This window comes from Chiloscyllium plagiosum, chromosome 33 (genome assembly GCF_004010195.1).
Source record: "Chiloscyllium plagiosum isolate BGI_BamShark_2017 chromosome 33, ASM401019v2, whole genome shotgun sequence".
NCBI lineage: Eukaryota > Metazoa > Chordata > Chondrichthyes > Orectolobiformes > Hemiscylliidae > Chiloscyllium > Chiloscyllium plagiosum.
In genome coordinates, this window is record NC_057742.1 from 3,011,503 (window position 1) to 3,029,411 (window position 17,909).

The window sequence follows — 17,909 nt, forward strand, 5'->3', positions numbered from 1 at the left end:
TGCTGTGTTCCTACTGGCTTTCTCTCCACCAATCCCATGCTCAGCTTTGGTGTTAAAACTCCTCCTGGGCTACAGGGCGACTGCTGCCAGTTTTGCAAATTATCCTTCTTGTGTGAAACTGGGCCAGCGCGCAGATCCACAGTACAGCCCCATCAAGGCTGGTCAGGTTTACCTCATCTCCTGGTTTCACGAGAGTGTGAGGAGCCAAAAGGTCATTGAGAAATAAAATCAAGAGTAAATCAACATCAACAACATCTTTGCCACACTTTGCTCCTGTGCCAAAGAACAGTGATCCTTAGTCTTTACATTTGCCAATGAGAAACTAGCCAGCCGGTGACCCAGGAGCAGGATTAGACTTGTTAGACCCTCCAGACTGCTCCACCATTCAATAAAGTCATGGTGTGGTCCCAGCTCCATTTTCCCATTTGCCGTAACCCTCCATTCACCTGTCGATCAAAAATCCATCCATCCAGCCTTGAATCTCCTTTTGGGGAAGAAAATTCCCCACTCTCACCGCCCTCCGAGATGGGAAAATCTCAACTCTTTCATAAAGGGAGTCCTCTCATTCTTAAACCATGCCCCCTGGTCCTCGTCTGTCCCACAGGGGGATACATCCTCTGGGCATCCCATCAGGATCACACGTGTTTCAAACAGATCACCTCTCAGTCTTCTGGCCTACAAAGGATATTGACCTGATTGGTTCATCCTTTCTTTGTGATAAACCTTCCAGTCCCAGGAATAAATGAGTGAGTCTTCTCTGTAATTGAATCTGGTGTTTCAAATAAGGAGACTGAAAGTGGTCTTGATATGTAGTCTCACCAACACTGAGGCTGCAGTTAAATTTCCTGACTCATCTTATCACATTCCTCATCTGATATTCCATTTGTCTTCAGAATCACTTGCTGTACCTGTGTACGAACTTTGTGATTCATGTCACAGGATTCTCAGTTTCCATTCCGCCACCAAGCCCTGACACAGAGGGTTACTGGTTAGAGTGTCTGTTGCTGCAGGCATTGTCACATGACCCTTGACAGCAGCAGTGCTGGAGTCACCTGACACACTCAATTAGAGTCAGAGCTGTACAGCACAGAAACAGACCCTTCAGTCCAACTTGTCCATGCCAACCAGATATTCTAAATTAATCCAGTGCCACCTGCCAGCACTTGGCCCATATCCCTCCAAACCCTTGCTATTGATATACCCATCCAGATGCCTTTTAAATGTTATCTGGCAGCCCATTCCGTACACGCACTACCCTCTGTATGAAAAAGTTACCCCTCGGGTCCTTTTTAAATCTTTCCCTCTCACCTTAAACCTATGCCCTTTGGGCTCCTTATCCCAGGGAAAAGACCTTGACTATTCACCCTGTTCATACCCCTCATGATTTTATAAACCTCTAGAAGGTCACTCCTCAATCTCCGATGCTCCAGGGAAAACAGCCCTGGCCTATTCAGCCTCTCAGTGTAGCCAGAATTAAGGTGACCAACAGAATGAATGGTCATTCTCATATTGCTTTCAGGTGAACCTGCTGTGATTCCAACATTTCAATAGTGACTACACTTCAGAGAATATTTCACTGTCTGTAAAATATTTGGAGGTGGCTGGTAGTCATAACAATTGCAACATAACTGTACGTTTTTCTTTCTTTTTGAAGTGATCAGAGTATGGTCAAGTTCAAAGGGTGTTTGAAAGAGAAACATGATGTGGCCACTTCGATTTCAAATTTCTCTCAGACTGGTTTCCTTGGGGTGAGACAGAACTTGTGCATGGTCAGGTCAGAGGTCACATAACACTAGGTTACAGGCCAATTATTTATGTGAAATCACAAGCTTTCAGAGCGCTGCTCCTTTGTCAGGTAAAGTGCAGCACACAAACACAGCACTTACATTTGATGGAACAGCGCTCCGAAAGCTATTGGACTATAACCTGGTGTCACGTGACTTCTGACCTTGTCCACCTCAGTCCAACACCAGTTCCTCCACATCATCAACAAATCAAGTACTGGGTAGAAACAGCACAAAATCGGTGGGAGTTGTTAAAAAAGAAATCAGGTGAAACCCAGCCAATTTTTGGAGTTACGAGGCAGCTTCAGGTCCAAGCAAATGGATCATACAAATGTTGAGAACAGGAACAGAGAATAATTTATAAAAGCCGGTGGAATTCCTATAGTTCCCTATTTAGAGGCTTGAATGTAAGGGGTCGAACTCATATACTTCAGCTGTACCAAACCCTGATTACATCCCAAGTGGACCACCCTCACAACATCCTGCTCCCCCACCCCACAGCCAACTGGAAAACAAAGACCTTGTCATGATTGGGAAAATCTTGACAATGAAACAACTCTTCTTTCCAAAATTGTTTTGAGATGAACAAACAATTGCGGTTGAAAGAAATGGGAAATGAAAAGATTCTTTCTTTGAAAACCCAGGGATGTTTTACCTGCCCAACCTTAATGATCAGGACAATTCTGGAGAGTTGAAACCCCCTCCCATTAGTATTTATGGAACCGAAAACCAGTGCGAGTTGTTGCCTGAAGGTAAAGAGAGAGAAACGCAAAAATATTTTAAACTGTAATCCATCAGCCAAGGCTGACTTTATCACAGCAGCCTCTCTTTGTTCTGGGATGCGTTTGAGCTCACCTGCAAATCACAGCCCATGAATAATTACTCTGGTCTTCACTGGCGTCACTTAAGAGATTCTGCAATGAATTAATTAGTACTCAGGAGAGGAATGTCAATTATTTTGTTTGCGGGCACAAAGAGTTGGTTAGACACAGCAACTCCAGCCTCCGTCTTGGCAAGACATTGACGCCTTCAGCAGAAATGGGGAGGAAACTGATGAGGGAATTAAAGAGAATGGGGCTATATTCAGCATGGAATAAATCACCTACTGTAAAAAAAAAATGCTGGAAATCTGACAGAAATGAGAATGCTCAAAATCAGCATGTCTGGCAGCATCTGTAGAGCGAGAGAGAAATAGAGAGAGAAGGAAGTTAATGTTTCAGGTCAACAACCTTTCACAGGAACTCTGTACTTCCCTCTCTCCACAGATGCTGCCCTTCCTGCTGAGCATTTTGAGCACTTTTACTTTTTTTTGAAATCTGAAGAAAGTTCTCTCATGATACTAATTGATTTAATAGGCAAATCTATGGATATTTTATTTCCAGTGCAAATAAAAAAAAAGTGTTTTTTCCCCCCCAGAAGCAGAAATCCTTTAATACAGAATAGCAATTATGATTTACAATACTTCTTATAGTATTGTATAAGAATTGTTAACAATTGCGGTGAGAGAGAAAGTGGGAGGGAGAGAGACAGAGGCTTAATGAGAAAGAATAAAAATAGAGCAAGAGATTAATACATAGAAGGAGAAAGAGGCAGTTGGAGAAAGAGAGGGAGAGAGAAAGTCAGACGGACAGGAAGGACAATGAACGAGACACCGACACGAGGGGTGAGAAAGACAGATACACAGTGAGAAAAAGAACACTTGACAAAAATGCAAAAGAAGAAAACATTTAAAATCAATCATTTATAATGAAGCGGATTTAATTGCTCCTTAAAATCAATTCCTTGCAGTCAGCCAGCATTGTAGAGATGTACACCTTCACGTTCTGCACTAGCAAGCTGTCACGCCTATAGAATCTCCATTTATATTGTGAACAAAGCTTTGGGGCACCCAAGCAGTAATTGAAATTCCATTAATCTAATGCACCAAAGTCCAATACAAAAAAAAATCAAAACCTCATCTAGCATGGTACCTGGTGACGATAACCTTTGGGTGAACTCTTCCTTTTAGTGTAGATCCAGTTATGGTTCTGTCATTAGTCAGTGCAGTGGACAGCCAGGAGGCAGATTAGTGACACGAGGCCTGTGATTTTTTGCCAATCTTCCTTCGTATTTACAGGGAGAGGGGCGTGGAGCTGGTAGTCAGGCTGTAATTTGCGCGATCTATTTACCATCCCGCAAGCTAGTAAGATTCTACCGTCATTACATGTGAAAGGGGTTTGCCCACAAAGAAAAAAAAAATGAAAAGGGACCCTGAATGCAGAGGTGTGGGTGTCTCGCAATCAGAAATGTGACTAATGTGTCTCAGTTTCCAAGTACTCATTGCATTCTTGCCATAATGTGAGACGAAGTCACGGCCAATGGGGGTGTGTGTGTGTGTATGTATATATGTGTATATGTATATGTATGTATGGGAGGGGGGGGGGGGGTGATCTTTAGGGAATTGTGTGAACTTTTGAACCAGTGTTGAACGTCCTGAGCCAAAGCTGCTGCAGGTTTAATATGGCCTGGATTGAATCTATTAGCCTGGGGAGGGGAGGATGTGTGAATAACACTCCGAAGCTCATTCTGCATGGGCTGCATAGTTGGATAGACAGTTTGTGGTTTTAACTATGCACTGAATCCCTGGCTGGTTCATGACTTACCTCTGATGTGCCACTTGGGGCGCTTTTGTTCCACATGCAACACGGATGGAATCACTGCAGAAATTAAGACAGCCCCAGAGATGAACAGTTGAAATAATAATCTACAAATAAGGACAATTTTAAACATGCCATTGAGGGACCCATTAAAAAGGCAATTTGTAGCATTTGAAAACATGTCTCATTCCACTTCCTCAAGCTCTGTACCGTGGAACCTAGTTTGTACCGCTTGTCCAGCAAGGTATTACGTTTGAGAAACTGTACATTAGTTTATATTATCAGACAAGATTGCACATGAACTGGGTACTAGATTGCTAGGAGTCAGATTCCTGACACTGACATTGCACTCATTAATAAAACCATATGCAAATAGTCATCATAGATTCATAGAAACAAATGCCCATTCGGCCCATCAGACCTGTGCCAACTTTTCAAACATCGGTCAACCAATCCCATTATTTTTACCTGTATAACTATCCCTTTTACACAAGAATGGAGAATGAGGGAAAAACCCAAGGAAGACAGCCGACCACAAATACAGATTCAAGAAAGGAATTAAGAAAGGAATTTCCAATGCCAGAAACCTATATTTACACTGCAGTGCTCAGTGGACAGGCCACAGGAAAGATGCCAAGCAACAGAAAATTTTATATATATTAACAATAAAAATTGCCATATACCTAAAGGACCATAGGGCTGCTCCCTCATTAGAGACAGATGATTGGTAGTGGTTTAATCAGAGGATCACCATGCCTCAGATGAGGGGAGGAGAATTGTCCTTCAACGGTAACCTCTGCTGGTGTAAGAATTGAACCCGTGCTATTGATATCACTCTACATCACAAACCAGCCATTCAACCAACTGAGCCCCTCTGAAAAATAGATAAAAATCACACAACACCAGGTTATAGTCCAACAGGTTTATTTGTGAACCCGTGCTATTGATATCACTCTACATCACAAACCAGCCATTCAACCAACTGAGCCCCTCTGAAAAATAGATAAAAATCACAACACCAGGTTATAGTCCAACAGGTTTATTTGGAAGCATTAGCTTTCGGAGCGCTGCTCCTTCATCAGGTGGTTCAGGAGCAGCGCTCCTAAAGCTAGTGCTTCTGACTAAACCTGTTGGACTACAACCTGGTGTTGTATGACTTTTAACTTTGTCCACCCCAGTCTAACAACAGCATCTCCACATTATGAAAAATAGACACTACTAACAGGTTAGAAAAGCAGTTAATAGAGATCCAGGTTTACATTTCCTGAAATTGCTACTACACCATTTAATGGGCTCCAGTTAGAAGAGTGCACAACAACAACTTGCATTTGTATAGTAACCTTAATAAAGTAAAATATCCTGAAGAATTCCACAAGGTAGTTCTCAAACATAATTTCCTTTTTTTATTCATTCACAGGTCATGGGTTTCACTGGCTAGGCTGGCAATTATTGCCAAAGGGCAGTTAATAGTCAACCACATTGCTGTGGGTCTGGAGTCATACATAGGCCAGACCGGGTAAGGATGGCAGTTTCCTTCCCTGAAGGGCATCAGTGAACCAGATAGATTTTTATAGCAATTGGCAGTGATTTCATGCCATCAGAATAGTTTATAATTCCAGATCTTTACTGAATTCAAATTTCACCACCTATTATGGTAGGATTCAGACCTGGAACACAGCCTGGGGCTCGGGATCCCATGCCCGATGCTGTGCCCCCTGCCTCCCTAACACTGAGCCAATGAGAAGACATTGGGATAGGCCAGTGAAAGCATAGATGAAGAGTAACATTTTAATAAGGATCTCCGGAAGGGTTAGGATGGGAGAGGGAGTCAGAGACAGACAGATTGAGAGAGGGAGGGAGAGAGATAAATGGATGAATATGAGACAACAGACACACAAAGCATGAGAGAGAGAGAGAGAGACAGAGAGAGAGAGACAGAGAGGGACAGAAACAGAGACATCATAGAATCCCTAAGTGTCCCATATGGACCATCAAATCCACACTTTCCCTCTGTACAGCATCCCACTCAGACCCACCCCCATCCCCCATTCCCACAGCTAATCCACCTAACCTGCGCATCCCTGGATGCCAAGGGCAATTTAGCATGGCCAATCCACCTAACCTGCACATCTTTGGATTGTGGGAGGTAACCGGAGCAAACCCACGCAGACACGGGGAGAATGTGCAAACTCCACACAGTCAGTCACTCAAGGCTAGAATCAAACTTCGATCCCTGCTACTGTGAGGCAGCAGTGCTAACCACTGAACCACCGTGCTGCCCCAATAGAGTCAAGGAGTCATAGAGATGTACAGCATGGAAACAGACCCTTTGATCCAACCCGTCCATGCCGGCCAGATATCCCACCCAATCTAGTCCCACTTGCCAGCACCTGACTCAAAATGGGGAGGTTTAAGAGAGGAATCCCAGAGACTAGGGTCTATGCAATTGAAGGCATGACTATGAATCAATGCAGTGATGAAATTCAGGGGTTTATACCTGTAGTAATATTTATGAACAGCAAAAAATAGGGTAAAGCTCTTAACGTTCTGGCAGATGAAGCTCAGGCTCATTGCTTCTGGTTATCGATGTTATAAAATAACAGAATTAACACCAAGTCCAAAATTCTTAAAGCATCAAACCTCTTAAAAATTAAAAATGCATCAAGTCCACTGAATTTGGTAAAACTAAGGCACCATGCGAAGTTAACACTGAAAACAAGATTTTGTCAGCCACAAGCTTAAACAATTGAATGAAGCAGTGCATTCATGAAACTGCAAGAAAAAGGTCACTGACAAAATTCCCATTACCTATAACATCCCATCACCTATAACATTCATCGGTGCTTTGTTTTAATCATTGCAGTTCAGAAATTCACAGTACAACCCAAACCCGTCATTTCTACCAGTTTCAAAGGACGTGAGCAGCAGATGCAGGGGAACATAAAAGTCAAAGATCTTCTCACGTGCCATCCCAACTTGCAAATGTATCAGCCATTCCTGACACTAGTGAGTGCAGCTACACCACATGGACTGCAGTGGTCCAACAAGATTCACCACCAGCTTCTCAAGGGCAGCTGGAGTCTAAGTAATAAATGCTAACCTTGCCAATGTCACACACGTGAATGATTTCTTCCAGAAAGTTACAACACAGTATACTTGCATGTTGCAACCATTTCAGAAATTGCTGTGGCCGTGCCTACTACTAATTCTACCATCTGACAGGATCTACAGTCAATAATTATTGTTTATTAGTTTAAATTATATTCTATTATAGTGCAATTATACATCACTCTTTGCATTGCTGCACAGTAGGTCTGCATTAACAGCAGTACACAGTGTAGAATGTAACTGCGGGCTCATCACTGTCAATTCACAATTCATTGATGAGACAGGTGGTAATCATGCACTAGAAACATTTCCCCAGGCACTTCAGACATTCCAAAACAGGCCGGCTTGGCAGACAAAACACTACGAGAGGTGACAAAAGTGAACAAATCACATGCATAGTGTTCCTTTCTCAATGGGAGTCTTAAAGTACTTTACAGCAAATAGGGTTTCTTTCTAAGGTCTAGTAACTTGTCGTGTCAGCAGTTGCAGAAGCCAATTTATACACAGCAAGGTCTCGCAGAGGGAAGTATGGATTGTGATAGAGCTAAATAACCAGGCTAATCGTTCAAAGGCTTCATGTTAGCTAGGACAGTAGGCAGGCACTCTCTGCTCTTCACTGCATTGATGTGGAAGTGTTGGTGTTGGACTGGGGTAGACTAAGGCAGAAGTCACGTGACACCAGGTTATAGTCCAACGGGTTCGTTTGAAATCACCAGCTTTCGGAGAGTTGCCCCTTTGTCAGGCACCTGATGAAGGAGGCAACTTTCCAAAAGTTTGTGATTTTAAATAAACCTGATGGACTATAACCTGGTGTCCTATAACTTTTGACCTTAGAGTCATAGAGTAATACAGCATGAAAACAGGCCCTTCGGCCCAAACTGGTCCATGCTGACCATGGTGCCCACTCAGTTAGTTCCAATTGCCTGCATTTGGTTCATATCCCTCTAAACCCCTCCCATCTTTGTACCTATCCAAATGTTTTTTTAAAATGTTATTGCAGTACCTGCCTCAATCACTTTCTCTGGCAGCTCACTCAATATATGCACCACTCTCTGCATGAAGAAGTTGCCCCTCAGGTCCTTCTTAAATCTTTCCCCTCTCACCTTAAACCTGCACCTTCTTGTTTTCAATTCTCAAACCCTGGGAAAAGAACACTACATGCATTCATCCTATCTGTGCCCCTCATGATTTTATACACCTCAATGAGGTCACCCCTCATTTTCCCACGTCTCTGCATAAGTATTATGGGATGGCTTACAGACACTAGAGGGTGCAATCAGGCCCTTGTTTAGTGTGGCCGTGCCGACAATGTAGCTCGCCCTCAGTATTGGCTCTGCACTGGGTATATCAGTCCGGCTTGTGCTAGAGAGATCCTGTAACTCCTTACACTTGGAGCTCTCAGCCTTGACTTCCCATTGCACTGTGGACGATTTGGGCAGAATGACAATGATGAGAATCACGGCCACCCTCCATGTGCTGCAGCAACAAAGCTAGATTCAGACAGACAAGTGTTAGGTACCACTGGAGAATGATTGCAGAGGGTTTTTGGGCTGAATCCCATAGCCAGGAATCCAGCACACATCCAACGGAGACACTGCCGGGAATGCAGCAGTGACTGCAGGAGCTGGCAGAAGGCCACAGGGAAGTGAGTGAAAGTGCCTATCCCCTGAAGGAGGAATCAATTCCAGTACTATTCATTCAGGCTTATTACTCATTCTAAAAGTTATGCATTGCTCATTGATCCAACTTAATAATTAGACTGTGCAATTATATATTAAAATATGAATGAAAAACAGCCATGGATCATTGTTAAGATATTCCTCAATGCAGAGAAATCATTTAGAAGGAGTTCCATGATTTATTTTTCCTTTTTTTAATAATATGAATATTTGTTCCTTTTTATCCCAAAGAGGTACGAATGTAAAATTTATTTTAAAAATGTCCCTATTCCTTCTCCCATTGTTTCCCTTTAAAGGCATCTCATTCACTTCTGAATAAATCTTTTAGATTAGCCTCCCAGGATTACAGGCAGGTTTCTTTGGAAGCTGTTTTTCCCCCTCTCTATTAAACCAATTAATTTCAGTTTAAAGGCAAAGTGGGAAAAAAATGACCTTGTTGTAACTCTCTGCGCCCGCACACACACAAAGTTCCTGTACTTTGTAGTGTTAAACTGGTTTAGGTTGATTCGTTATGCACTACAGTCATTGCAATTAATGACTATTGCTGCAGAGACTTGCAGCTATCATTCTATGAAAGCACATCACTGTTAAAAAAAATAAACCTACGATAGCTGCAACCTATACAGGGGCATCACTCAAACCTTAACACAAGATAATTATCAATCCGAATTCTCATCCTCGTCCTTCCGAACAGAAGGTGCTGTTACTGTTCACCCAATTTTCTTTGAGAACTCCCTTGGTATTATCTTCTCGTGTCAGGTAAGTCAAATGCTCTATACACATTGTTGTGCCAAAACACACTGTATTCTTAAAATCCAGTTCAAATACAACAAAAAAAACAAGTGGCATAATATTACTCAATTGAAATATTTAACAAGATAATGTATTACTTAACCACTAAACATCAACTGTTCCCATAAACACATCCATTGGTAAAAAAATATGAAATTCAGCAAAACAGTCATGGTTCTCAGGTGCTGTCTCTCTCCAGTCAAGAAGAAACAAAACAAACAATCTGCCCCAATTGAGGAAGCCTTGCTTTCTAAGATTTTAGGAGCAGAGAACTCAAGCTCTCCGCCTCAGGAACGAACAGAAACCTTCTCGCTAACTGAAAGCAAAACTAAAAACCTTCCTGGGTCTGTCGGAGTCCTGACCCCACCTACTTAATGATTCTTTTGGCTTTAAAAAAACCCAGGGAGAACTCAAAGATGTTTACCAGCTACCTGTCAGAGGGAGACGTTCCGACACCACTTTGCAAGGTGTCACACTTTGGTGGCTGGAGTTTGCTCTACTTCCCTGGTCTGGTCTCCACACCAATTCCCAAATTTGTGGGCGAATCCGAACCAAACTGGTCTAATCTGGAATCCAGATGCATCAGACCACTAATGGTAGTGTACTTATGGGTACAAACACAACGCAAAGACTGCAATACACACAAACATAGAGATTAGTCACAGGAACAGGCCACGCAGCCTCTTCAGCATGTTCCAACATTCAATAAGTTCTTGGTTACTACAATTCCTGCCTCCTTCCAAATCACCATTTACCTCCTTGCTTATCAAGAATCTACCAACTTCTGTCTTAAAAAGTTTGAATAACTCTCTTCCTTAAAACAGATTTCTAAACACCCATGATCCTCTAACAGACTGCCTTCACCTCACCCCATTATTTTTCAATATTCTTGTGCTCCCATGAGAATAAATATCCCCTCCACATCCACTTTCAAGACGTCCTCAGGATATTATATGTTTCGATGAAGTCATCTTTTACACTTTTAAATTCCAGGAGCTTTGGGCCTAACCTGTCCAACCTACCTTCATTGGACAACGACTAATTCAGTTATTAGTCAAATACACTTTCTGTGAACTGCTTCCATCATATTTACATCCTACCTGGATTGAGGAAACCAATACTGTGCACAATACACTTGTTATGGACCCACTAAGGCCCTGTCTCATTTAAGTATAACTTCCCTACTTTTATATTACATTTCCCTCATGGTAATGGTACCAACCTTATGGGATTGACACACTCAGGCACCCCATCCCTCTGCCTCTCAGAGCTGTCCAATCTCTCACCACCTAGACAGAGTTGTAGAGGTCTACGGTAGACAAGCAAGAGGCTGGAAGAACACAGCAAGTCAGGCAGCATCAGGAGGTGAAGTCAATGTTTCGGGTTTAACCCATCTTCAGGTCCTGATGCTGCCAGGCTTGCTGTGTTCTTCCAACCTCTTGTTTGTCTACCTTCAATTCCAGCATCTGCAGTTTTGTCTCAGAGTGATCTACAGCATGGAAATAGGCCCTTTCGCCTAACCTGTCCATGCTGCCCAGGTTTCACAATTAAACTAGTCCCATTTGCCTGTGTTTGGTTCATATCCCTCCATACCCATCCCATCCATGTACCTGTCTGAAGGTTTCTTAAATTGTACTCCTCTCCACCACTACCTCTGGGCAGTCCATTCCAAACACTGACCACCCTCTGTGTGACAGAAATGCCCCTCTGGACCCCTTTATATCTCTTCTCTCTCACCTTAAACCTATGCCCTCTACTTTTAGACTCCTCTACCATGGGGAAAAGCTGTTGGCCATCTACCTTATCTCTGCCTCTCATGATTTTACAGACTTTGAGAAGGTCACCCCTCAGTCTCCTGCACTCCAGAAAAGATGTCCCAGCCTATCCAGCCTCTCCTTATAATACAAACCTTCCAGTCCAGGTAAGCTCCGAGAAAATCCTTTCTGTACTCTTGATAATATGCTTCTTTTTCATTCTTCCTGACTAAATGAACAATTTGCCATTTCCCTCATTGCCTTCCACTTGCCTGATCTTTGCCCACTCTCTTGATCTATTTATATCCCCTTGTAGATCCTTACCTCCTCAAGCTCAAATGGTCCAAGGTGGTGATTCGGCTCCACCTCCTCATGGCTTATTTGCGATGATCTGGAGGTGGTTATGGGCTAGTTGTTGAAGCTGTGGAAGACCTTGAAAGTGGAAGTGTAAATCTAAAATGTTAAAATTATTCAGGTGTGTAGGTTTGTGTGCAAGGGGCAATGGGTGAATAGAGCCGAGTGAGAGTCTGTATACAGCCAGTGCTTTCAATCAGTTTGAATCAATGAAGGGTGGAAGGGAGGAGGCAGCTAACCTCAGCAGAAACCATCCATCAAACACAGTACAGCATCACTCTGGGCGGATCGTCGCAACTCTTGGCATTGCATCCAAACCCTGGCGTTTTTATAATGTTCAAATAATGCTGGTTGAATTTGTGCATGATAGTTACGCCAAATTCACCCCTCAGCAAACCTCGACATTTCAGGATATAGGACTGCAGCACAAAGTAATTAAGCTTAATTTATCGGTTAAGTTTATTCTTACAGCTCTTTGAGTAGCTGCCAGTATTAAGACAGGTATAATCTGTCTGTCCTACCTATAACAATAAACATTTTGCAAAGTGGCTCTCACCTCCACAGTCATTACTCCCCTTAATGAACAACACAGCAAAACAGAAAGCATTATCTCTGTCAGTATGCAGGCCACACACTACACCACAAGTGCCTTGGAATAATCGCAAATCTCACTGAAATTTAAGAGATTGGTGTATTGCTGCTCCTTCCTGTCGATGTAGTGCTGGTGATGGTGAGGAATAGTAAGCCTCTGAACAGAATTGTTTCTACCCTGATGTCACCTGGTATCGTCAACACAAAGCATTCTCACGTCAGTCAAGATGCAATTAGATACCGAACAATGCTTCCTCTCCTCGGAACCCCGCAACCTGCTTCAGTCCGAACCTCAGAGCAGCCCCATCCTGTACCAGTGTGGAAATGAGTGTCTCCAAATTACCACGATTGCCCCCAGTGTCATAGGAATGCAGTGAGACACTGAAATGAGGTTCCATTTAGTTATCAGGTGGGTATAAAGGTCCCACTGACAATTTTGACTTGGTCAATACTTCTTAATCGAAGAGTAGCGCTAAAAACAGATTTTTTGATTGTCTCTCTCATTACTGGGAGCTTACTGTGCACAAATGTGGCCACCAGGTTTCCTTGCAGCATATCAGGGGTTATACTTCAGAAGTACTTTGTCAGCAGTAAAGAGTAAAGAGCAGTAAAAAGGTCAGGGAAAATGACAAATTTAAACTCTTTCTGCTAATAGCAGTTATCGGAAAGATGTTGTGAAACTTGAAAGGGTTCAGAAAAGGTTTACAAGGATGTTGCCAGGGTTGGAGGATTTGAGCTACAGGGAGAGGCTGAACAGGCTGGGGCCGTTTTCCCTGGAGCGAGGGAGGCTGAGGGGTGACCTTATAGAGGTTTACAAAATCATGAGGGGCATGGTTAGGATAAATAGACAAAGTTTCTTCCCAGGGGTGGGGGAGTCCAGAACTAGAGGGCATAGGCTTAGGGGAAAGATATAAAAGAGACCTAAGGGACAACATTTTCATGCAGAGAGTGGTACATGTATGGAATGAGCTGCCAGAGGACGTGGTGGAGGCTGGTACAATTGCAACATCTAAGAGGCATTTGGATGGGTATATGAATAGGAAGGGTTTAGAGGGATATGGGCCAGGTGCTGGCAGGTGGGACTAGATTGGGTTGGGATATCTGGTCAGCATGGACGGGTTGGACCGAAGGATCTGTTTCTGTGCTGTACATCTCTATGACTCTAATCGGTTCTCACATAATGCAGGTTTCCATAGCCTCAATTCAATTCAGAGTGGCTGTGGGATTAATAAGAGATTTATACTGTCACACCAAGCAGCAATTCGAATATTTACATACCTGTCGAGGCAACAATGACTACCTATTCATCAATCGTAGGATTGCACTGCAGAGCTAAAGGTCAATCGGCCCTTCACATCTGTGCTAGCTCTTTGAAAAAGCTATTCAATGAGTCTCATTCCCATCCATCGCAATGTTTTCCCCAAAGCCATGCAATACATTGCCATTTCAAGTGTTTATCCAATTCATAATTTGCTATTGACTCTGTTTCCATCATCATTTTGTTATTAGGCGACAGATCAGAAAGATTCACTGCAGAGACGTACAGAAATAAATCGTCATCTTCCCCTCTGGCCACTGTGTGAGTTCGTATTTGACCTACACAATCAAGCAGCTGTAGCTTTATATCTCATGTGCAGTCCTCCAGGGGAAATGTCTAACTGGTCAAAGAAATAACTGGGATGTTCTTGTCAGTCTTGCAGGAATAAACATGCATTCGTCTGCTGTTTTTCCACCTTGAATTCACCCAGCTTCTACAGCACCTACCACAATACTGCAGAGTCTCCTCACAAAGCTGTACCATTATAATAATAGACATGAGACATCCATAACATAATACAACATACACTCAGTATATTGCGTGTGCTAATTCTTGTATCTAAAACCATTTTCCAATGTTTAATTAACTTCAGCACCAAGAATTTTCTTTTAAAGAGAGCCTTTTTATTTAAAAGCCCTAAGGGTGAACAATGAGGGTAGTTTCTTAAAAGTTAATTTCTAATTAAATGTCACATTTTGTAGATTAAGGTAATTATGCTTGAACTTTGTCATTACTTCATTTTTTTCCTGGTATTAATATTAGGCGATCATTTCAGATGCCATTTTTCCCCCCCTCTCTCTCCAGTATTCGATTTGTAAAACTGAGTGGATCCACCATTTCAAAGAGATATGTTGCTGAGTCCAGGAATGGTGGTGGTCATTAATTAGAAGAGGGTGCTATTAGAATTCTTAAAATGTGAGTTTTACACTCGACAATGCTCTGGTGACCTTGAGCAATAGCAGAAATACATCCCCTATACACTGAAACATCTGCTCTTTTATGCATGGTATTTCACCCTAGCTCAATTTCTAGCTCAAACCGGTGGAGTCCTTCCCTTCGGGTCAGGTCAGGGGTTTTGTGGATTTATGGAACTATGGCAAGTCAGTGGAGAGGAGATATAGAAAAACCGTGATATAACTGAATGATGGAACAGACTGCAGGGCTGAATGGCATAAGTTTGCTTCAAGGCAGACAACAACCAACTATTTCAAGTTGATGCTTTGGGGTTAAATGCATTGACAACAATCACCAAATTGTTAGGTCACATGGCTAGCAGGGGTGATAAATGAAAATGTGATGCTGGTACAATTGAAAGGAGTTCTCCTTGATATTTGGTGTTTGAATATCTGGCTTCCTACTGCATTGGGTCAGGCATGTTTACTCTCTCTCTCACCCAGATGTTCATGAGTCCTGCCAAGACCAGAGGCAGATTATTTTTCACAACTCTCCACAATTACCTGAAGTTGACCCTTGGTCCAGGTGGAGTTCTGCCAACTCCATCCCTTAGTGTTTCCTCACTGCCTTCATATGACGCGCCCCTCACCACAAAGTGGAGTAAGAACAAAATCCCTTCACAGAGACACGAGAGATATTGGGATTGTTCTCCCTGGAGGAGAAGTGGCTAAAGGAAGATTGATTAACCAGGCTTCACAAGTTTGAGAGGGTTTGACAATACATAGGAGAGAACTGATTCCATGGGCTAGAGGACAAATTAGCAGAGAAAATCAGATAGCTGATTTAAAACAAAAACTAAGAGGCTGTTTCCACTGACTGATCAACTAAGGATCATACTCTCAGGATAGAGGACCATTTAGGACAGAGATAAAGAGACGATTCTTCAGTCAGATGGTTGAACCTCTTGGCTGGGTGCAATGGAATATTAGTCACTGTGAACATGATGATGGAAACTGATCAATCTTTTGCCTCAAGGGATCAGAGGTTAGGCCAGGAACAAAGGTGGAAGATCTGCCAGATCTTACTGAATAGTGGACTAGACCAAAGGGGCAGAATGGCCTACTTCTATTCCTATTCCTCAACTTATGTCCTTAATATAGGGTTATGAATGCGCCAAAGCAGATCCGACTCCAACATGCCTCAAAGGGTCACAGAGAAAGGAAACAGCTACCAACACTAAAAACTGGCCACGTGTCTTTGTAGTTCTGGGTTGATGTTTTCGTCATAGTAACATTGGTGACTGCAGATAAACAAGTCTGCCCATACAGCCTAGACTCTCATTGCATACACATTGTGTTCATTTTGCTTCATGGAGCAGTGACAGGAACATTGCTGTTCCACTGCTGGAGATGTCATGAACATGTAGCAAACCGTCCCTTTATGTTTGATCTCTGGTTAAAAGTGGAAAACAAGTTTCCCAGATCCAATAGAAATGGGGAGAGAGAGAGAGAGAGAGAGAGAGAGAGAGAGAGATCACTGAGCAGGAATTGACGTAATTGAGTAATATTGTTATTTCTCAGATTGAATAATTGTTTGTAAATCAATAGTGTGAGCAAATCACAATTCAGTTATTTAATGACAAGTGGATGTCCCCCAGTGTAAGGAGGAACACCCTGAATAAGGCAGATGAGCTAGTGACTGTTCCACACCCATCCCTAAAAAGTAATTTAGCCCTGAGAGTATCATCACTTCATCACAGCTCGCTCCCTTCTCCTGCCTCATGGAGATGACAGGTCACGCCTTTCCTGGAAGCTGTATAGAATGTTCCAGAGCTCCTGCTATCTCTTGGTGCCCCTCCCGTGAACAAAGATAAACATTCCTCAGCTCCGCTGCTGACAGCAGGTTTCTTATCAGGCTCCTCCTGGTCGATCAGCATCAAACATCACAAGAAGTCAAAGCAGCATGGCCCCAGATGCACATACTGATGTGAGAGAAAGAGAACAGAAACTCTACATACCATCATCCTGGTTATCAGAGGCCACGGAAACACTGTCTGAGAGCCCTGATGGAACATGGCTCAAACTCTGGTTATCGTCAGAACTGTCCTCATGTTTTGATCCTGGATAGGAGTCACCAGATTCTCCTGTGACAGAGGAAGAAAAGAGCGAGTTAAAAATCTTATACTGATCAAGTTGAGAGATTCAAACAATATCAAAATAAACCTCCTCATCTCAATGTGCATGTATCTCAAATCCTGTTTTTACAAATAATTGCAGAAACCTTTGCAGCAAGTTAAGGAAATCAGAGCAGGACTTACACACTTAATGGGAAGGTCCTGGGGAGTGTTGCTGAACAAAGAGACCTAGGAGTGCAGGTTCATATTTCTTTGAAGGTGGAGTCGCAGGTAGGTACAGTAGTGAAAAATGTGTTTAGTATGCTTTCCATTATTGGTCAGAGTATTGAGTACAGGAGTTGGGAGGTCATGTTGAAGCTGTACAGGACATTGGTTAGGCCACTTTTGGAATATTGTGTGCAATTCTGGTCTCCTTCCTATTGCAAAGGTGTTGCAAAACTTGACAGGATTCAGAAAAGATTTACAAGGATGTTGCCAGGGTTGGAGGATTTGAGCTACAGGAAGAGGCTGAACAGGCTGGGGCTGTTTTCTCTGGAGCGTCGGAGGCTGAGGGGTGATCTTATAGAGGTTTACAAAATCATGAAGGGCATGGATAGGATAAATAGACAAAGTATTTTCCCTGGGGTCAGGGAGTCCAGAACGAGAGGGCATAGGATTAGGGTGAGAGGGGAAAGATATAAAAGAGATCTAAGGGGCAACTTTTTTATGCAGAGGGTATATGTGTATGGAATGAGCTGCCAGAGGAAGTGGTGGAGGCTAGTACAATGACAGCATTTAAAAAGGCATCTGGATGGGTATATGAATAGGATGGGTTTAGAGGGACATGGGCCAAGTGCTGGCAGGTGGGACTAGATTGGGTTGGGAT

The 17,909-nt window shown here is 42.8% G+C and overlaps 1 protein-coding gene across 1 annotated transcript in view; it reads right to left on the reverse strand.

Moving 5' to 3' along the window:
• Nucleotides 1–17,909, reverse strand: part of skap1 (src kinase associated phosphoprotein 1) — a 371,132-nt gene that overhangs the window by 273,351 nt on the left and 79,872 nt on the right. The window contains exon 4 of the mRNA XM_043674766.1: nt 16,928–17,053. Coding sequence (XP_043530701.1) covers nt 16,928–17,053 — 126 coding nt within the window. The remainder of the gene's footprint in view (nt 1–16,927; nt 17,054–17,909) is intronic.